The 23,169-nt window shown below is 27.0% G+C and overlaps 1 protein-coding gene across 1 annotated transcript; it reads right to left on the bottom strand.

The window, feature by feature from the left end:
* Positions 1–1,900: 1,900 nt before the first annotated feature.
* On the bottom strand, positions 1,901–22,702 carry LOC103569791 (LON peptidase N-terminal domain and RING finger protein 3). Its single transcript, XM_008547289.3, has 9 exons — positions 21,571–22,702; positions 7,173–7,291; positions 5,823–5,945; positions 5,476–5,718; positions 5,107–5,203; positions 4,552–4,760; positions 4,139–4,446; positions 3,744–3,951; positions 1,901–3,307 (listed from the first exon to the last, which is right to left on the bottom strand). Exons 1-9 carry the CDS (start codon positions 22,169–22,171, stop codon positions 2,948–2,950), a joined length of 2,268 nt encoding a protein of 755 aa, XP_008545511.1. The 5' UTR covers positions 22,172–22,702; the 3' UTR covers positions 1,901–2,947.
* Positions 22,703–23,169: the final 467 nt, after the last annotated feature.

Genomic DNA, 23,169 nt, shown 5'->3' with positions numbered 1-23,169 from the left:
AAAATAAAATATAATTTAATATAAAAATTTATTTATTTAAAAATTACAATTACTGGAAATTCAATATTTGATATTTTTGCTTTAATTAAAAAAAAAAATACCTGATAAGCAGCACGTGATAATAAACAAAAATTTTTAATATCATTAATTGATAAATATTTTAGTAAATTATAAATAAAATTTTGTGGTAATGTCAATAAATATTTTTTATTTATTATATTATCAATACTCCGTACCACTGATTTACCTAAAATTAAATTAAATTTGAAATTTTGAAATATTTTTTAAAGTACTTTAAAGTTACCAAAAATAATTTCAATATCTTGTGATAAATTATTACTCCACTCGTTAAATTTATAAGAATTTATTGACGGATATTTATGCGGGCCATAAGAAATACGCCAGTGATAAATTTTAATCTTTAAAAAATTACATAAAAATTACTAATTACCACAAATAAATATTTTTTTCTTAAATACCTCATTAGCGAATATTTTAATACCGCAATAATCTCTTGAAGGCGCGGGAGCGACGGTATATTTTTCTAAATAAATAATGGACATTGAGGTTTACACTATTATTATATATAAATATATATATAAAAAAATAAATGACGATCGGTTAGATTTTTCAAAAATAAACAAATAAAAGAATGTTGGTTTCATATATTTTTATTACAATCGATATGAAGAGATGAAGATAAATATATAAATGTTTTTTCGAAGTAAAAATGGAAAGTCAAATGGCATCATATAATAATGTCTATATAATTATAATAATAATAGTTAATATTAATATACATATATAATATAATATGATATATTATAATAATAATCGTAACAATATACAAGGAAGGCTATTGAGTAATATCACAATGCATGATTCGTAACTTTGTAAATTGGTTTTTTTTTAAATAGTATGAAAAATGTCAAGTGCGTCTACATTATTTATTAAAGGCATTCTCGAAAAATCCCGCCACTTTTTAAAAATTTTCAATGACCCAACTATCATAAGCGTACCATTCGATCAATTAATTGAAGAAAAAATGAAGCACTAATTGAAAAAAGGACAATTTGGCCGAGATGTAGATTAAAAAAAAAAATTACAGTTGACATCAATTAGGAGCTAAGAGTAAAATCCTCATATAAATTTTATAATTAGAATTTTAAAATTGTGTAAGGTAAAATTTACTACACAAATTTCATTTCGCTCACAATTGATATCAACTGTTAGAAATTTTTTTAAAATTAATTGATAAAATTTTGATACGCTGATGTCATTGAAAGTATTTAAAAAGTGAGACATTGTCTGAGACTTGCCTCAGATGTGAAAGAGTATTTATTTTATTTTCTATTTCAAATTGCTGAGTTTATATATTTTTGGCAAAAACTTGGACGAATGCACATATTATTATTATGTGCAATTACTTTATATTAATTTTTTAAAAATTAGGTAAAGACATTGCAGGTTTATTATTGATTGAGTTTAGTTAAATTAAATTGAATTTTTATTTTTATTTAAATTAGAGATACGCGAATCATTCGGACTGGAAAATTTTTATAAAAATTAAATATTCAAAATTTGAATCAATAGAAAAAATCAACATTTTTTAATAATCGCAAATTTTGAATCTTTAAAAACAATCAATTTTTTTTAATCATCAGTACAAATATTATTCGCACATCTCTTTTTTTAATGAAAAAAAAAATTGACCAAATTATATTAAAATAAACTGATATGACGTTTTGTTATCTAACGTGTGCTAAAATGTGATTGATTATAATAATGAAAAATAAATACTATGCACTAAGTGTACATGCAAAGTCTTATTGAGAGATGGAATTATTTTAGTTTAAATTCATTGGATATAAAATATTTGTTTAGTAACTTATTTATTTATTAATTATATATAATAATTAATAAAAATTAAAATGCTTTCATAAAGCAAATCGTTGTATTTTCATTGGAATTATTTACAATTTTTTAAAATTATTTTTAATAGTAGACATTAATTACTGGCTTTTTTTTTCTTATTTTCATTTTTATATCAAACGAATCATAAGTCTTATTCAATTATTTTGTTCAATTGTCAGAACTATTTACTAAATAAAGTGAAAAAAAAAGTAATTTATTATTAATTAATTACTTGGCTAAACTTTCATCGAATGTCATTATTAAAAATAAATTTATGTATAGAAAAAAAAAAAAAACTGTGTCATTACCAATTAAATTACTTCCAGTTTAGTGGTAGTTGCATTAAGCGCATGTTCTTGTATACATAGAAATATGTATATACATATAATATATAATAATAATAATCATAATTATTATTAATATCTTATAGACGTAATAAAGATATTGAGTATAATAATAAATTGTAAATGTAAATATGTAATTATGGAAGAACAGATTTGCATATTGCATTAGCAGTTTATTATTTTTTCTTTTTTTTTTTTATAGTAAATGTTTTAAAAATAAATAAATTTTCAATTTATATTTTCGATATGTCTCACTAAATTTGTACCATTCATTTATTTAATTATTTTTTTTTGTTTATTAATCTTATTAATTAATTAACATATTAATTATCGACAATTGTCATTCCATTTAATTTTTCTTTTTATAAATTTATTTTTAAAACATTTATTATAATAATAAATATATTATTGTTTTATCGAGTGTTTAATATTTCTAATGAGAAAGATAGCAATTTGTTTAATTATTATTATAATTATTTAAGAGAATAAAAGAGTAGTCGTTATTTTTTATGGCGAGATAGATAAAATAATTTAATAAATTTTAATTAAATATCGAAGCTATTGTCAGTCTGATTATCGCTTGTATAAATGTGACAAAAAATTAATTCTGTTAAATAGTACAGAATAAAAATTACGGTAATTAGTTAAGAGTAATGATTGTGAAGAGAGTAATTAGTTATTATTGGGCATTAGGAGTGCATGACTGAAACAGAAGAGTGAGTAAGATCATTGTCGTCTTGGCAAATACTCGAAGACGTGGTGGTGTCTTCAGCAGGAGCTGCTGTTATTGTTAACTGTCTCTTCTCCATGTGGTTCAAAGTCTTTTCAATGGCCCTGAGACGTTTCTCCAGGCTGGTGGTACCCAGAATACCGACCTGCAGTTGCGGTCCGAGGGGCAATATCGCCAGTATCCACCACGTCCACGAGGGACCGTCTGGTAAACGAATCCAGTCTTCTTCGGGTCCTGGCATCACGCCAAATACTCGTTCTATTTCTTCTTGTTGGACTGGTGATACACTTGACCACCACTTTTTACCTTTTGACCATACCTTTAATCAACATTAATTAATTAATTTAACAAAAAAAAAAAAATCAATTATAATACATCGATTAAAAAAATATTTTTCGAAATTTGATATTTTTTATTTTAAAAAGTTTTCGAATTAAATTTTTTTAAAGTTAAAAATAAATTTTATTACTTAGGAGGTAATAAAATAAAATCTGTGAGCTTTTGAATTTTTTAGGCTTCTCAAAAACTCAAATAAAATTTTTGGACTAATTGTCAATTTATCAAAAAAACAATTTAATGGATTATTGATGTTTTATATCATGCTCTAAATAGTCACTAATTAGACGATGAATAATCAGCTTTGAAGTCTAGTTAAAAATTTTACTGGCTTTAATTTTTTTTTGAGTTTTGATTTATTAGATTTTTAATGATGCATTTTAATTATGAATAGTCAAAAGTGTAAATTATCAAAAAACCTTATCATGAAGTTCTCTAACAGTCGACAAAGATTCTGATGGAATAGGTGAATCACGAATTAGTTCAACTTCCGCAGTATCATAACCGTCTCTCTCACCGCCAGATAGCACTCGGAATCTTCTTCCGCCCATGGTGCTTAAAATACTACATCCATCTTTCATTAAAACTCTATCTCTTATCTCCAAAACCGTTCCATACTCCGCGTATCTGTAAAATTTAAAAAATTAACTCAGAAAATTTTTTTTCAACCGCAAAAAAAATAATTTTCATAAATTATTATAATTAATTATATTTAATACTAATAATAATAATAATTATAGTATTTATATAATTAGTTGATGAATAAAAAGTAAGATCTTATAATAAAATAAAGTAGTTAAAAATAATTACTGACCTTTTGCTACCTGTGGCTTCGCGATTGAGGCAAGCGGCAATGCCAAAGTGCCTGACCCCACTCTCAACACAACGTCGTACCATCAGTCTGTATCGCGGCTCGTAAACAAACAACGGGCATGCGACACACGGAAATGCTGTTGTGCAGACAAAGACCGCGATGTTGTGCTGATTGTTGCCTAAAAGTCCCAAGTCCTGGATCAATTCAAGTCTATGATTTGTCGCCCGCGATGAATATTCCGTTGGCGCTATTGTCTTCAATGCTTTCTCTATAAACTCTGTTACTGTCTTTTGATTGCTTGCCAAGTACTGAAATTTTATAAATTTAGATTTTATTATTCAAATATTTACTCATAGAAATAATTATTATTATTAATTATTTAATTAATAAGTAAGTAAATGAGTGAATATTACATCAGCGAGAGATGTAACACACAGCGGACATGCTGATGAGTAATCAAGACATCGATCTAAACACATCCAACAATATGTATGTCCGCAAGGTGTTGTAACAGGTTTCCATAATAAACGACAACACAAAATGCAATCCAAATCACCTGTAGCTACGGCATTACTTCCTGACAATGGCGGAAGTAAAATTTCAGCTGGCATCGGTTCAATTCCTATAACAAATTTCAAATATCTATAAATATATATTTCAATTATTCTATTTAAATTTTTTATTTTTTATTACACTGTAAAAAAATTGCCAAGTGAATGCGAATTAAATCTGGAGTGAAATTTACTCCGAAGGGAGTTTATTTTAATATTTAAATTCAAAATCGGAGTAAATGCGGACTTGAATAAAATCCGTAATCACTCTGAATTGAGAAGTAAACGCGGATTAAATCCAGAGTGGTTGCGGATTTAAATAAAATTCAAAAGTCTCGATTTACTCTGTATGCAGAGTGATTTTTTTAAAAAATTCCGAAACTCCGACGGAGTTAAAATTTTATTTTATTAACTTACTTTTTAATTTTTCGACTTCCTGATAAATACGGTCTAGTAAAATATGTAATTTAACGTTGCCTTGAGGTATATTGTTGTTTACCCTCCGGCATATTGCCTGTAATAAAAAAAATACTGTAGTTATTATTGCTATTAGTAAAAAAAAAAAAAATAATAATAATAATAATTATGAAAGGTTGATTAATATCAGAGAGCAAAGGAAAAAAGGTGACAAAGACAGTATGACATGGTATGCTCTAGTGAAATCGATAATCTCGCAGCCGCGCACGAGACTTAACTTTATTAATAATTGACATGATTGTTAATCATTAAACAATTAATAATATTTTATTGTTTCTATTAATAAACATGATAAATATAATTAATTACCTGAGTAAATTCTTCTTCGCTACTACTATTATCTTCACAGTCCGATGAATTAAGGGCCGGACGTCGGTGTCGTTGACTTGAATTTAAAGCTCGTGATGCGCGATAATTATTGTGGTAGTGGTGATTATGATGATGGTGATAATCACGAGTTCTTCTTAATCTTACACTACTTTCAGTAAAAACGTATGGTCCTCGCGTCGCTACTGTACTTTGACGTAATTTTAATAACACACGATGTAATACCTATTAATAAATTCATTTTTTTATTATTTATTTAATAATCAATTTTAATTATCGGTTATTAATTAAAGTATTAATAAATATATAGAAAAATTTGATATACTTACTCTTGTTATTTCGTGACGAATATTCTGAGCATTTTTATCAATAGCTACACTAGTACAAAAAGCTACAAAAGCTTCTTCATGCCTTCCAAGAGCTGATAAGGCTACTCCTCTTCTATAGTGACCCTAAATAATAATAAATATCAAATTAATAATAATAATAATAATAATAATAATAATAATATATTGTAAATAATCAGGAGTAAATTCGGAGTGACTATGAATTTTATTTAAATCCGAACTCACTCCATCGATCAAAGTTTTGGAGTTTAAAAATAAATTACTCCGCAAATAGAGTAAATAAAGAGTTTATCTTTTCAGCGGAGTAATTTTGGAGTGATCTGGATTTTATTTTAATTCGCATTTACTCCGAACCGGAGTTTCAGTTTAAAATAAGCTCCGTTTCCGTACTCCATACGGCTGTTTATTCATTTAGTCTCCTTGGAATGAAATTTACTCCAAAAGGGAGTTGATTTTAAAACTGAAACACTGGTTCGGAGTAAATGCGGATTTAAATAAAATCCAAATCACTCCAGTAAAAAAACAAACTCCTTATTTACTCCGTTTTCGGAGTGGTTTTTTTACTGCGGAATTTCGAGTGAGAGTGGATTCGAATTTGAATAAAATCCGTATCACTCCGAACTTACTCCCGATTTTGTACAGCGTAATATGTAACAGGTCACAAGATCTATATAATTTTAAAAATCGTGATATTGATAAAATATGGTGTAACAGTACGGAATCGTTAAATATATATACATAACTACATATGTACTTTATAATATAGTACACTATTGTCGTTACCACGCAAATGTTATTGCTTCATATACACTCATTACGTCATTTATTGATTTTAATCTTGAGTGAGTTACGATTTATTTAGATGATGAAAGAATTATTATTACTATTTTTTTTTTTAATAATTATTTTCCTGAAGTTGGTAATGTTTGAAATACTTGAAGTGTGAAAAAATAACGAATAGATTTGTAGAACAGTTGCAATATAAATGAATGCAGTGAAAATAAAATTTGTTTTTATGTTAACGAGCAAGTTGTGGATTTAAATTGAATTATAAAATATTAAATAAATATGTTTGATAAATTATAAATTCATATGGCAATAAATATCTTCAATTACATGTACAGCTTCAAATTAATCGCGTCAATAGAGTATGACTAAGGTTACGCGGTACTGATTATGATGACGGAAGTTGTATAACAGTTATAAAACCGGATATCTTTAATTCTGCTATAAATATTAAAGACACTTATGTATTGCACTTTAGTTAATCAATTAAGAGGAAAAATTTAGAGGTTCAAGTAAAGGTTTTTTTTTTTTTTGCGTTTAATTTACCTTTCCCCAGTCGGGTCGGAGACGTACGGCGTGATCGGCATCGTTTAGTGATGCCTGCGGCCTGTTTAAGATGAGTAGGACGTTGGCTCGATTGCTAAAGTGCAGTGGACTGTTGGGCGCTGAAAAAAAAATTTACGAATGACAATTAATCAGTTATCAATTACTTTATTAATTAAATTTAATAATTCGGTAATTTTGGGAGGTTTGTTATTTTTTTTTTGATTTTTTTTTTCAACAAATTAATTACGAAAAAAAAAAAAAAAAACTAAAAATATGCACATGTGGGAAATTAAAAAAACTACAGGTGCAATTTTTTAAATATTTTTTTTTTTCAAATCCCATTGACCCTTCCGCGGATTTGTTAAAAAAATTATAACACCTCCATAATCGCGGTTAATTTCAAATTCGAAATTTTGAAATTTGCAACGACGCTTATTTTTAAAAAATCGGTATTTTTAATCAAAATTTGAATTTTTTTTTATTGATCCAATGATGAGTCGAAAAAATGAAATGGAATGAATTTTAATAAAAAAAAAAATAGATAAAAATTTGAATTAATTATTCAACTAATTTCGCTTTTGTTTCTATGATGAGAAAATAAATATTTACATGGGTAATTAAAAAAAATTATCATCTAAAATGTCACCGGGAAGGGAAATGACAGAAATTTTTTACAGCATAATTACCATATTTATTATATTTGTTAAATAAATATATAAATATCTAATGGGTATTGCAGCAACTCAAGAGTTGATTGAAAAGTATAAATATAAAATTTAAATTTAACAGCAGTACAATAAAAGAGAATTGATGGGGGCGATATCTGTGCAATACAATGCATTGTTTTATTATTATCCTGTTTGGTTTTAATACTAAACCAACTTTCATAATATCTCTTGTAACTTTGCGTAACAAACTGTTACTTATCGTTCCACTTGGTCCAGGTATTTCACAAGATACTTTTATCTACTAATATATAACTGGTTACCAATTACATTAACTGTTATATACCAATCACAATATTTCGTCATAAACTCTTTGGATTTCATTAAATCTAATTGTTCAAAATTCATTACTTTCAGCAGTTTATTGATTGATCAAATGAAAAAAAAAAAAAAAAAAAAATTCGCTCCCAAAATATTCCTACATATGTAATGATTTTGAAGTTAACATTTACAAATTTTTTGGTTTTTTTTCTCCAATTTAATTAAAAAAAAAAAATAATAAAAATATGCACATGTAGGAAATTTAAAAAACTAAAAGTGCATTTTTTTCAAATATTTTTTTTTTCATAATTAATTATTTAAAAAAAAATCAAAAAATTACTAAACGTCGGCTATCTTCAGTATGATATTTTCAAATTTCGTTTTCTCCAATTTAATTGAAAGAAAAAAAAAAACTAAAAATATGCACATGTAGGAAATTCAAAAAACTAAAAGTGCAATTTTTCAAATTTTTTTTTTTTATAATTTATTGTTTAAAAAAAAAGTCAAATAATTATTAAATGTCGACTAACTTAAGTATCATACATATATGAATATGTATATATATATTTTTTGGTTAATTCACACAAAGAGATTGTAAGAAATAGTGACATTAAAACTACATTGACCGGAGTACATCGAACCTAAGTAGCTTTCGCGCGAATGTCGAGGTCGATATTATCGAAGCGTTAAATTGACGTTCTCGTGCAAATTATACGTGTCATTATTTTATACTCTCTTAGTACAACATACACACTATTCTATATTTAATTCTATCGTGTTATATTATTAGACATGTTGCTCAAACATATATTTATTTTATTACTTAATATTGCATTTTTTTTAATCATTTAAATAAAAAAAAAACCTTTTTTATTGATACAATTTAAATAAACCCATTATTCCTATGAATTAATTAATTAATTAATCATAACTTATCTCAAAAAATTTTCAGATTTATTTTAATTTTTAAAATGAAATTCCAAACAATTGAAATGCAATATTAAGATTAAAAATTTAATTAATGTCTGAGTTAAAATTAATTTGTCTGCGACTCGTAAAGTAACAAGGAGCATTCTTGTCCCAAAGAATAAGATTTATGTGACGAGCTACCGTAAATCTATAAAAGAAAAGCTCAAACTCTTATAGTAAATACTTTAGTGCAAGTGGTGATTAAAAGTTTAGTAGTAAAGTGTTGCAAGTAGTATCTTTGATGTCTTTTACTATTATCACATCAAGTACTATACTACTATGTATTATTATTGGACTGAAAAGACGGGTAGTATGAAAGTTCATTCGACCTTCGTAAGTCTACGGCCCAGTAATTCGTGTAAAGAAGGGATAGTCTATATTACACTTAACTGGTGGATTATTATTATTATTATTATTATTATTATTATTTTATGTGAAGAGTAATAAAATGTAGAGAATGATTGGATGAGCAAGTGAGAAGAGTAGGCATGCCATCAGAATGTACGTGGCCGGGTAACCGACCTTTACGTAACGTTAGTCTGTTTGTACTCACGTATACTATTATAAGTATTTATATTATATGATACTATATATGCTTCTTCCACTTGCTTTTACACCGAATCACGATGCGATCTGTATCATTGCAGCTGCAATAACTACATTCTAACTATTAAACATTTTTTCATTTTTATCTCCCATTAAAAAATTTTATTTTTATTTTTTTTTGTTAAATTTAATTTTTTCTTATTAATATTTTGATTAATTAATGACTGGAAATGGGACTTTTTTTTTTTTTTTTATTTTTTTTTTAATGAAATTTTGTGAGTTTGAATTTTATTTTTTTACTATGAAAAAAATAAATCCATTATATTTAATAATAATATTTTTTTTTGTATTCTATTGGCAATAAATATTATTTTCTGTATCAAAACTTCGTAGTAAAGTTAAATTTATTGTCAAACTATTTCATTTCCTCAAATATAGTAATTGAAAATTAATGACAATCTTCAATAGAATAAAAAATATAAAAATTTTTTTTTGATCCGTTAATTTTTTAAAATTTATTCATAATTAAAAAAGTCAGTTATTTAGTCCAATATCTTATAAATATATATATTTATTTTTTCTTTCCACTATAAATTTGCATTGCTAAAATATTATCATTACCTACTTTTTTATAAACGTCAGTAAATAAAAAAAAAAACTCAAGTCCTAGAAACAAAACTAATTTCCATATTAGCAGAGGGTATATTATTATTATTAAAACTATTTTTATTTGTCTCCTTTAGTCACATTGATATACTAGAATTTTTATCACGGCAGGAAACCGGACGTGATTAAATTAAAAAAGTATTCACAACTTTTTCTGACGTAAAAAAAAAAAGTAAACAGCAATTTAATAACAATAAACAATAAATTAACGAAATAATTAAATAATAATACAACTCAGTAATTTATAAATTATATACTTATAAATTAAAAAGGAATTGAATGGTAGATATTAAGAAAAAAAAAAAAAAAAAAAAAAACAGTGCCCAGCTTTGTTTAGTCATGATTTTTTTTTCACGGTCAAGTACCTCAGCCTTAGTTCCATGAAGGCCCCACTCGTTGATCTATTCTACTCACGAGCACGTCCACCAGCTTTCTCGATGACACTCGTCTGCTCCTTGACCTCAATATTTCTCGAATCTCGTTCAAGTTTCTTGCCTTTATATTATTTACTTATATACTTTTATATTAATATTCCTTCCATTTATTACTATCGGCTCTTAATCACTTTAATCTCCGTTGAAATAGTTTTTTTTACAATTCACAAGAAGCTTCTTATCAGTCGAGTTCACATGAATCTCAATTAATATTTTTAAAAAATTACCGACTGTAATTACATAAACTCTCCTCGAGTCTGACTTCCTACTTCATGTTTTGGCTTTTTAATTTCAAATGCCGGAATTTTTGTTACGTTCTATCATTACTTATTGTTACATGATAAAAATTATTTCTTTTAAAATAAATACGGGTACGAAAACACTAAAAAATGGTGTAAGTCCAGGTGGTGTAGGTGTTAAAATTTTCGGTGTTAATAGTCTTTACTAGTGTTAAAAAATTTAACTTTAGAATCGCTGTCTAAGAAATTCTATAGAAATGCTACGGAAAATCTAGACTCAGCTTTCTGAGTTCGAAAAGAGCAGGAAGTTTTGGGATTTTCCCGCAGGGTCGATTTTTCAAATTTTTTACCCCGATTAACACCGGTATTTTAACACCGCGTGGTTAGATTATGATACTTAAGTTAACGGACAGTTAATAATTTTTGAATTTTTTTTCAAGCAATAAATTATAAAAAAAAACTTTTTTGAAAAAATTGCACCTATAGTTTTTTAAATTTTCTACATGTGCAATTTTTTTTTTTAAATTTTTGTAACATATTTAATAAAAAAAAAAGAAATCCGAAAATTTAAAAGTGTCTGTTACCTATAGTATCATTTAATACTTTGTTTCAATTAATAAAAAAGTATGAAATAAAATTTCCAGTTTAACAGTGTGATAAAAGTATCTTTGTAGTCTTTTAAAAATTAATTATGTCACTGCGTCTTTTATAAATTGATTTATTTAAATTATCAAAGTGTCCAAAACTGGAAAAAATTTTCCATAAAAAAAAAGTGAAATAATTATTCACGGTTTTATAATGAAAATAGATAAATCTTATTGATATCAGTTTATTTTTAAAGACAATTGACGTGTACAAGTGACGAAGCCAGAGTGTAACATAACATAATAGATCAAATGTTTATCCAAGTGACGAGTTGTAGTTACGGGCCATCGGCCACCACACAAAGCGTTTATGTGTGGCGACGTTTGCCTTCTATTCTCTATTTCATATACCTTCTATTCGACTATATACTTAACTATATACATATACATATATATACTACTTTATACACTACAGTCTATACTACTCGAATCTTACATAATCAGTTTTTATTATGTAATTGAGACCACGGCTGCTAATACGGACCATCCGAAGGACCGTTTATTAGACGAAATCTCCAGCAACTCTGATTGGTCAACCCATAACTTTATTTGTTCAGCTTAAACTCCATTTTTAATTTAAAAACTTTCAATTTCAAATTTACATCCGTTTATTTTTTATCAAAAATTTTTCATCGTTTGGAATTAATTTTAACATCATAAAATAAAACTTTTTATGTCTAGTTATAAAATAAACGTATATATTGATAGTGATATAATGTCGGAATAATTTAATAATTTTTTTTATTATTGAATTTAAGTTTTATGGATGTTTCGTTAGATAATAACAAGCATAGCAGAGCGGCGTGGACGAGTGACTACTCAGCACGCGCTTCTATTCGCTCGGCTGGGACTTTAGTGTCAACGTAACCATTTATATAAATCTATCGTTACGCAATATATATATATACTAGCGTGATCGCTGAGAAGATAGATTTGGTTAATAGTAGCTTGGTATTACGATATTTTGTGTCTGGTAGATAAACCGGGAAAATAAAAAATTTTAAATTCATTTTTGCTCACTTAATTCGCTGTTAGAAGGGGGTAGAAGTGCCATTTGTGGTCGCTGTTACATTTTTTAACATTTAATACTTTATTTCAATTAACGAAACAGTAAAATATAAAATTTATATCGCGAGGTGGATAAAAGTGTCTCGGCACTAATTTTAAAAATTAATTACGTCAATGCGTAATTAGAAATTTATTTTATTTTAATTTTTCAAGTGTCCAAAAGTGGTCCAGGCGCTCAAAATCGCGACCTCTACCCTATCTCGGCACGATTTTTGAGACTCGTTTGAGAGAAATAGATTTTTGTTAAATTTAACATAAATTAACAATTGAAAGCATTGTTGGGCAAGATATAAATAGGCAGTACAGAGATTGCATAACTGAATCGAGAATGATTGGAGTATGATTCATAAGTCCGGAGTCCCGGTCCGGCGTTTATACAATCTCGAGTTGACTTATTATATATCCAGCTTAAATTCAATTTCACGCGCTCCGAATTACTCTTCTGATGTTGTCATATATATCTATTATTTTCATCTTGCTTTTGCTCTGTGAGTCTTTATTATTCTCTTTTGTACATGCTGCTAATTCTCCTGAGTTAGAATATTATATGTATACACATATTATTATAAACGCCGTACTATATTAAGCATCGCAATTGATATCTAACAATTTATGTAGACCATATGACTAAACTACTTAAGGGTTATTACTAATTATTTTTTAAATAAATTATTTTCACTTAAATAATAATGGTAATAATTTTTTGAGCTGCCAACAAGATGATGAATTTATTGTCAAAATTATAAATTTTAATGTCCTGTCCATCTCACTAAAAATTTGTCATTTTTGAATTTTATTTAAATTTATTTATTATGATACTGAAGATAGCCGACGTCCATTAATTTTTAGATACGTTTTTAAAAGATAAATCATGAAAAAAAAAAGATTTTGAAAAATTGCACTTATAGTTTTTTTAATTTTTTACATGTGCATTTTGTTTCTTTTTTTTTTTTTTCGTCATTGATTTGTTGAAAAAAAAATCCGAAAATTGTCAGCGATCTGTTAATTGCAATAATAATTTTTGGATTTTATTAAAACTGATAAATTAAAAAAAAAAAAAATATTTGAAAAAATTGCACCTAGACTTTTTAGAATTTTCTACATGTGCATATTTTTAGTTTTTTTTTTTTAAATTTTAATTGCTGAAAAAAAAATCTGAAAACTGTTAGTTGTCTGATAATTCCGAATCATTATTTATTTTTATTAAAAATTTAATAGAATAAAAAAAAATATTGAATGAATAAATATAAAAAATAAATATACGAAAGAAAATACGATATATTTTATAGAGTGCAAAAAGGAACTAGATCTGAGTGTGATAGATGGCACTTTGCCAGGACCTAACATAGTTTACATAACAGAGTTTGACAGTGAGTATAAGAAACACGTGACTCTTATCTTATCTGCATTAACTCCAAGTTACTTTTCATTTAGAATCTTCTTGTATTAAACATATATCTATATATATGTATATATTTTTAACGAGTTTTATATCTGCCTTAAGTCACATCTCATATCGATTGAATCAATTAGGGCTCATATGAATTCGAGTATCATTTATATAACCCAAGAGTTTATCAAATAAATTAGTAGTTTATTTTTATATAATTAGATACATTAGTATATGATACATTGATAAATTTATATATATATTTTTAGGTAATTTTTGTGTCTTACTTTTCTCAGACAGTTACGTATTTATAATTTCGTAATTATTACACGTCCTTCAATGAATTTATACGTAATATTTATTGAAATACTTTTATTACATCATTTTTTTTATTTATGATAATTGATGATTAATATTGTTGATAATTATTACAGATAAAAATATATATTTTTGGTTAATTCCGTATGTAGAAATAAATAACGTAACTTTGTGGTAAGTTATAACTTAACTGCGTAAGTTTTCTGTCATTATTTAAATTATCTGTCATTGTAAACAATTTTATTTATTGGACTATTAAAACTGCTCTCCTTGGCATCTGCCCAAACTAACTTTATAACAATGTACTATAAATTTGGTTATTTATTTCTAAAGACATTATTCTGCTTCTCAGAACCCGCTAAATAAAACCAAAAATACTAAACAGTAAAATTCGAACAGATTTTTTTTTTTACACCATTGAGTCATTTTAACATCTTGTTCTTAGTCATTAATCTCTATAAATCATTATTATTATTATGGAAAAACATATGACCGCGGCAACTTAGTGATCAAAAACATTCGTCTAGTAAAAACAAAAAATTCGCGGTTCGAATCCATTTTTTAGCCTTTTTATCTTAAAAAAATATTTTTCAATAAAATCGTTTTTTTTATCAGGAATAAATTTTTTTCTTTATAATAATTAAATTAATTTTTAACACTAAAAAATTAGCAGAGTGAATGCGGAGTAAATCTAGAGTGAATACGAAACTATTTATTTAATTCTCTCGGAGTAAAATTTACTCCGAAGGGAAGTATTTTAATATTAAAACTGTAAATCGAAGTGAAATTTACTCCAAAGGGCAGTTTTTTAAATATGAAACAAAATTGGAGTGAAATTTACCCCGAAAAAGAGTTTATTTTAATTAAAACTCTGAATCGAAGTGAAATTTACTCTGAATGGGAGCAAATGCAGTTTTAAATAAAATCTAGATCACTCCAAAATCATTGAGCTAAAAAAGCAAACTCCCTATTTACTCCGTATGCAGACTGATTTTTTTCAAAACTCCAGAACTCCGAGTGAATTAAAATTTCAATAAAATCCGTATACGGATTCTTATCACTTCGAATTCACTTGTAATTTTTGACAGCTTGATAAAATACTAAAAATAATTTATTTAATATTTGTTAGTTAAACAAATATTTAACTGGCCTTCGAACATGGCTCATTGATTTCACAGAATGTAGACACTGTCCTTGATTCAAAGTCCTGGAGTTGAGGGGCGGTATGGATTTTGCGCAAAAGCTGGGTCCGAGTTTTTACCGTGACATATATTGTGTGAATCGTCTATAAAACCATCGGATTTTGTTTAGGTTATTTTCTTACGTAATTTACACATGTATAAATATATATATATATATGTAAAATCAAAGCTAACCGCGAATTTACAATGTGGTAGTCACGGACATTCCTCGGATTAAAATTCAATCTATTAACAACTGTCACATTAACATTCCGATATTTTTATGTCATGCCTCTGCTTAAAAATATAAGAAATAAATAATTAATTTTATAATCTTAATCAGACTCGATTAATTAACTTGTATTATGAGTAAGAATAATTGAATATAAATTATTGGACGTCGTTAAGTAATAAATTGGATTGTAAGATTTAATTTCGAAAAAATAAAACAGCCAGAAAAATATGTAATAAAAAAAAGTGTAGAAATGCGGTAAATTGGCGACGGTATTATACACGTTTTGATTAATTGTTGCAGCAAGTTTAACTCGGTTGTCCGAGGCTAGTAGGTCAGTTCATGTTTATATATCTCATGTACTTTGTATTAAAAACTTCCAAGACATTTAAGTACTAACCCAAGAAAATGAGATGCGGAAACTTTCTTTGTGTGCATACAATAATAATAATAATTATAATAATTTAATAAAAAAATATGTAGGTCAGCCATTAACTCAAATATAAGTCACGGAATATTTTTGTTACAAAAAAACTAATTATGGATATACATTTTTTTATGACGTAATATTTATGATTCTGAAGTTAGCCGACTAATAATTTTTGGATTTTCATAGAAACGCTGAATTATAAAAAAAACAATATTTCAAAAAATTGCACTTATGGCTTTTTCAATTTTCTACATGTGCATATTTTTAGTTTTTTTTTTTTTTTTAATTTTTTATTTAAATTTCATTGTTGAAAAAATAATCCGAAAATTTCTAATTGTCTTATGATACTGAAGTTACCCGACGTCTAATAAGTTTTGAATTTAAAAAAAAAATGATAAATTACAAAAAAAAATTTTTTTGAAAAATTGCACCGATAACTTTGTTAATTTTCTACATGTGCATATTTTTAGTTATTTTTTTTCCTTTTATTTATTATTTAAATTTCATTGTTGAAAAAAAAATCCCAAAAATTGCCGATTGTCTTTTAACTTCAGGATCATATATATTCTAAAAATATCACGATATTATTATTGTTATTTTAAAGAGCTTAAAATTAAACTAAAATCTATTTAAAATGGAAAAATAAATAATGACAAAGAATAAGACCAAAATGACCTCCACCTCTGTTTTCGTGGCCATGACACGTTACTCTCTTTCCTCTCGCAAATAAATTAAAGCTCCCAGTGTTTCTTGTTTTCCATGCTCATTTTATCCGTGAAACATTACCACTATTATATTATGCATGCACTTGATACATTACCCAGTAACTCTTCAATACTCAGTACTCTTACATCCATATATATATATATATATATACATACATCCTTTAACTGACGTGTTCTGATTAAACTTATTATCTGCTCTCTTGATTTATAAAACATCAACAATTTTACATAACTAATTTATTTTAAATAAAAAAATAAAAAAATTAGTTATTGATTTTTAAAATAAAGTAAACGAATCATGTTTGAGTCACAGAATACATTAAAAAAATAAATATTATGTAACTTTTTAAATATTTTCTTCAATATCGATCCTAAATCAAGGTTGTATTTTTTTTTTTTTTTTTTTTTTTTTCGTAATATCCTACGTAACAAAGCCTCAATGAAAACTAAGATATATGATCTCACATAGGGACCTTACGATATATAAAATTATGTAACGTTAAAAAAATTTATATAATTCAAATTTAATTTTTCAAACCCAAAATAAATTTATTAATTTATTTAGACAATAAAAAAAAATAATAATAAAAAATATTTAAGTTAATTAATGAAAATAAATTAAAAGGTTGAATCATTAGTTAATTTTCTTTGTCATCATCATCAAAGTTTAGTGTTTCATGCGCCAAGTTAATTATATCCGTGTATATCGTATTTAAAAGCAACCCGTTGGCGCTCAGAGACAACACGCCGGTATTTTATCACAATCGCAAGTGTTTTAAGTATCTTTAAAATTTAAACATTCTTTTATGTAATCAATTTTTTTTATTTAATTTACATAACAATTATCGATCTTCATTTTATTTATCAATTAATTTAATTTATTTAAACAATTAACTTAAATTGTAGTGAGTATGTAATCACTTTTTTTTTCATTACATAAACGCAGGTGTTTTTAAAGTAAAGCTTTCAATGCAGATGCACTTAATTTTTTTTTTTTTTTTTTTTTTTTTTTTTTTTTAATTCTTATGTAAGAATACTTTGATAATTTATTACGTATTGAAACCCTTTGTATTCTTTTTTATGAAGAATTTTCGAAGCAAGGTATTTTTACATACCATATATATGTATATATATATATATATATATATATATATATATATGTATAATAATGGAGTTGAAAAAAAGAGAGAAAGAAAGAGAAGAATGTGTTACATAAGTTTTAATATGGTCACCGATAAAGAATTACATGATGTGAGATGAAAAGAATTGACGAAGATGGATATTCATATGTGTGCAATGTATGAGAGTTGTGATATTAAAATTGAAGAAAAAATTTGTTAATAAAAGAAACTAGTGATATAATCGGGTATTCGAAGGTCATGTTAAGTTTGTTATGAAACAAAGTGGGTTAATTAAATGCCCTGATTGTTAAAAAGGTCGATTTGTTATAATATTACTTTATTATATATTTATATATTTATTTATTTGATATATTGTTATTCAAGGATTTTAATAATATATTAATATTCATATTTTTTATCTATAGATAATTTATATTGAGAATGTGATTGATAACTTTTTTTTTTATTTTATTTATTGTGGAGGTGTATGAGCGATATGAGTCGTTAGGTTCTGAGAATAAAGATAATAATATACGTTAGAGGACGATGACGTGAAACGTCATACTTCAATGAGTAATCCGTTATCCTGAGTACTGAGACATTTTTTTATAATTGTCGTATGGAATTTTTATTTAATTGTTTGATAATTATTTTTAATTAGGTTTTAATCATACTGAAGTTAGCAGACCATTGACAATTTTTCAATTCTCTTTTCGGCTATTTAATTTAAAAATAAAAAAAAAAATGAAAAAATGCACGTGTAGAAAATTTGAAAAACTATAGGTGCAATTTTTCGAAAAAAATTTTTTTTTAATTAGACGGCTAACTTCAGCCACTTTAATTATGATCTTGAGTTAGCAGACAATTAACAATTTTTTTACCAATTTAATTAAAAAACTAAAAAAATGCACCTGTAGTAAATTAAAAAATCTACATGTGCAATTTTTTAAAATAATTTTTTTTTAAGTGTATGGTTTTTAAAAAAATTATTATATCTGAGTGTAATAAATAATTATTTCGAAAAAATTAAAATTTCATTGTCAAGTCCAAGGTAGTAAAAAAAAAATTATAAATAACTAGCATCCATTCAAAAAATCAAAACTTTGATTTATAGAGCACTTAAAAAAACATGTAATATAAATATCATATAATATAAATAAGCAATGATTTAATAGTCGAAAATTTGATGACTAATTATAATCATAACAAGAAATGAAACTCGAGAAATCCGATGATGCAGGTGTACTAGTCATGACAAAATAATTTCTGACGTGTCTGCATTAAATATTTACGCAATTAATGCATGCCACCTATTGTTTCAGTGTCTGACATCAACTATTAATCGCAATGCAATAATTAATTACACAGACAAAGACTTGGTCATATACACGAGATGAATTCTCAAGACAAGAAAATACCGAGTTCGTTGGACGAACCTCTTTGTTCTTTGGTGCGCGACCAACCGTGTCTTGTTACTTACAATGTAGCGTAATATCCATAGCAGTTAATGTTAATGCAATACAAGTTATAAGTATGCGCTCTTTATACAATGTCTGTCTGTGTATCATAAGGGAATTGAGGGACGGGATCGGGAATTGAGGACTGGAGATTGGGGATCCAAAGTTTCATCTCTCGCTATCCGGTCTTTTACTCTCTACTCTTACTGAGCTATCTACATAATATACTACTACTACTACTACCACTTCTACTGCTACTATTATATATAAATATATATACACTACTCCATTCGCTTGGTATTGTATTTTATATCTATACTGATGTGAGTTGTATAGTCTCTCCCGTCATGTTACATAAGACTGGCTCGCTAGTCAGACTGGCCGTGAACTTAAGCGCCGACCGAACGACGAGTTAAGAGCAGCTGCAGCCCTTTTTCTTTATTTATTTTTATTTTAAAAATTACTTTTTTTATCCCCGTGCTCAAACTTCTCTATACCATCACTCTCACCCATACCTCTACACCACACACCAAATTACACAGCTATATATTTTAAGTCGGCTGCACTATTTCAGAAAGACTGGATTGCAACCCGGTATTTTCGTTCTTTTAACTTTTTTCGCTATTCCAATCCGACGTCTCGAGACGTCGAAATATTTTTCTTTCACATTCTCTTTCATGCTTTTTAGAAGTTGAAAAAAATTACAAAAGATTTATTGTGAAATTTTTTCAGCATATTTTAAAGTATTAAAAAAAATAATAAAAAAAATTTCCCAATGGAAATTTTTTAGTTCCGTTGAAATATTTAATGCACCGTGCGATTTATTTATTAATAGCGTTTTAATGATTATCAGGTGTAATACATTGCAGAGTGCATTGAACTTGCTTTACACACTATTTTATATATATTATATATATATATATATATATAAAGTCCGTTTTCATTTTTTAAAAATCATGATACTGAAGTTAGCCGACTTATAATTTTTTGATTCTTTTTCAAAACGATAAATTATAATAAAAAAAATATTTGAAAAAATTGCACTTGTAGTTTTTTTAATTTTCTACATGTGCATTTTTTGGGTTTTTTTTTTTTTTGTAAACGATTCGGTGAAAAAAAAATTAAATTAATTTTATTAAAAAATGAGATAAAAAAATATTTATTTAACAAAATAATATTTTTAAATTATGATATCAGTATCAAAGAATGCACTTTCATTAATATAAATTACAACGTATGATGTCTCGATAAATTAATAAATTAATATATATCTGTATATTTAATGCATACAATATATGTATAATTTATTTGTTACGATAAGATATATAATAACGAAATATAAATATCAATATTAATAATAATAAATAAAATATATAAAATCCTATCAAGCAATGTGTGATTGTCTAATCTAAATCACAATATCCACGTGGTTTATTGCCCATGCGCATGTTAAACGTCAGTTACTCACTCCGATATTTATTTTTTTTTCTTCAACTTCAACTTGATCTTATTTACTTGTGTACTTAAAAACAAATAATTTTGCAGAGTTTAATTTTTCATCGCTTAGTAGAGTAGGTGGTGCATAGATCAAGTAGTAAGTAGTAGTAGCATACGCCCGCTTAAATGTAAGTAGTATAAAACGCGATGTACTAAGACAAAGAACTATGCGTTGTGCATCGAGGTCCACGACCTCCGCGGTACAAAAAACGCTGGCCTAACGACCTCGAATTAATCAGACGTATAAAAAAATAACATTTACATTTTATTGTACTGGTTTAAAAAAAAAAAAAAAAAAAAAAAAACATTTGTATATTTATATAAATATCTCACTGCTCTTGACATTGAAATATATTTTTTTTTTAAATTCAGATCAGATACGCGATATATTTTTAATTAATTTTTGTTTACCCAAAATCAGTAAATTTGATAAAATACTGATAAAATTTGATTGATAAAAGTAAATTTTAGTGATGGTAATAAATAAATATTTACCGAGTCTCACTGCAAGATCGTAACGTTCGAGAGCTTGAGCCGGATGTCCATCCTTTAAAAGGAGATCACCTTCGTGCCTCGCCCTGGTGGCCTCGGCCTCCCTTGGCCACCACTTTTCCACAAGTCTCTGCACAAGTACATTGGTCTCTGCGACCGGACCGAGCTTTTGTCCGCACGCGCGACAGGATTTCCCAGTTTCGTAGCAGTTTCTACAGTAGGTATGACCACATCCGCTGGTCACCGGCTGGCTAAGAGTACCCTCACACGTGGGACAGGAAAAGGATGTCTCGTACAAAAGTCGCTTGCCCATCACTGTCGCCGCGGCCATCGTCGTCCCCGTGGTGATCGGTGTGGCCCCCGTTATATCTTCCAGCAGAGCTAAGGTTAAATGCTTCAGCCGTTCTAGGGGTAACGGTGCCAGGGTCACACATCGTGCGAACACGTCAACTGCATCCCGAATTCGACCACATCGCGCCAATGCGTCTCCATATCCAATCAAAAGCTCCAGATTCGGCGACTGCTGCTTCATACTACGCTCGTACATTTCAACAGCAAGACCGTAATTGCATGACGCGAATGCTTCTTTTGCTGCCTCCATCATTATAATTATTATTATTATTATTATTACTAACAATTAATTTGTATAAAAATACCAAATTTTGAGTAAAAAATAGAAAAAGAAAAAAATAACTTCAACTTTTAAAATTAAAATCTTCACGATAAAATCCACTCCCAGCACATTTCATTAAATTAAACCCTCTAGACATTTTTAATTAACAAAAAAAAGAAATTTAATTAATAAAAATCCATAACGATTTTATATATTTATTATTAAATTATCACTTGCACTTTTTTACGTAACTGTTAAATTAAAAGAGTAATCCAGTTTGATGACAAGTTTAAAAATAACTATTATAAATAAAATGTATAGAAAAAATTTTTATTATTGGAGTAATAAAAAAAAATATGAGTAACGTTTGACAGTTGAACGCGCCACGCGGTTTAGTAGTACGGTGGGCGTAATGTTAGGTAGAATAAAAAAATATTGTGAAAAAAAAAATAGTTAAATACTCGTGGTGAATATTGCTCACTGACGTCTCGGCTGTCAGAGGCGCACTGACGGCTTGCTGACCGGATCGGAGGAATTGGAGGTAGTACAACTCGCGAGCGAGTAACGGCGTGACTACTAGTCGATTTCAGCGCCACCGCTGCGTACTTCTCGCCGCGGTTTTTATGGTAGATTTCGTGTGGCGATTTTGGTAACTTCGAGGGATGAGACGCGCCAAGTGAACGGCTTATTTCTTTATATATATATAAATATATGTATATAAATATCAAAATATATATCTAATTAGGTTTTTTTCCTAAACTTTCCTGATCATTGAAATTAATCCAGATGTTGATTTTTTGTATATTTATAAAATATATGAAAAACAAAGTAGAAAAAGGTAATGCGAGTTGTCATCTTTTATGAACAGGAATTAAAAATATATAATAATTATGAGTATAAATATATGAGATAACAACAATAGATCAATAAGTTTATTGTTGAAGTCAAATTTATAGGAAATTTTGAGATCTCTTTACTTTTACAGCGAA

This window comes from Microplitis demolitor, chromosome 1, assembly GCF_026212275.2.
Source record: "Microplitis demolitor isolate Queensland-Clemson2020A chromosome 1, iyMicDemo2.1a, whole genome shotgun sequence".
Lineage (NCBI taxonomy): Eukaryota > Metazoa > Arthropoda > Insecta > Hymenoptera > Braconidae > Microplitis > Microplitis demolitor.
The sequence above is the reverse complement of the archived record's forward strand: the minus strand, read 5'-3'. Positions and strand labels throughout refer to the sequence as shown.

Excerpts from the sequence above, each read along its gene's own strand:
- LOC103569791 (XM_008547289.3), bottom strand. The coding sequence starts at position 22,171 with ATGATGGAGGCAGCAAAAGAAGCATTCGCGTCATGCAATTACGGTCTT. Across the intron at positions 4,447-4,551 it reads GTGTTACATCTCTCGCTGAT|TACTTGGCAAGCAATCAAAA; the intron begins GTAATATTCACT and ends ATAAAATTTCAG. Across the intron at positions 3,308-3,743 it reads TTAGAGAACTTCATGATAAG|GTATGGTCAAAAGGTAAAAA; the intron begins GTTTTTTGATAA and ends TGTTGATTAAAG.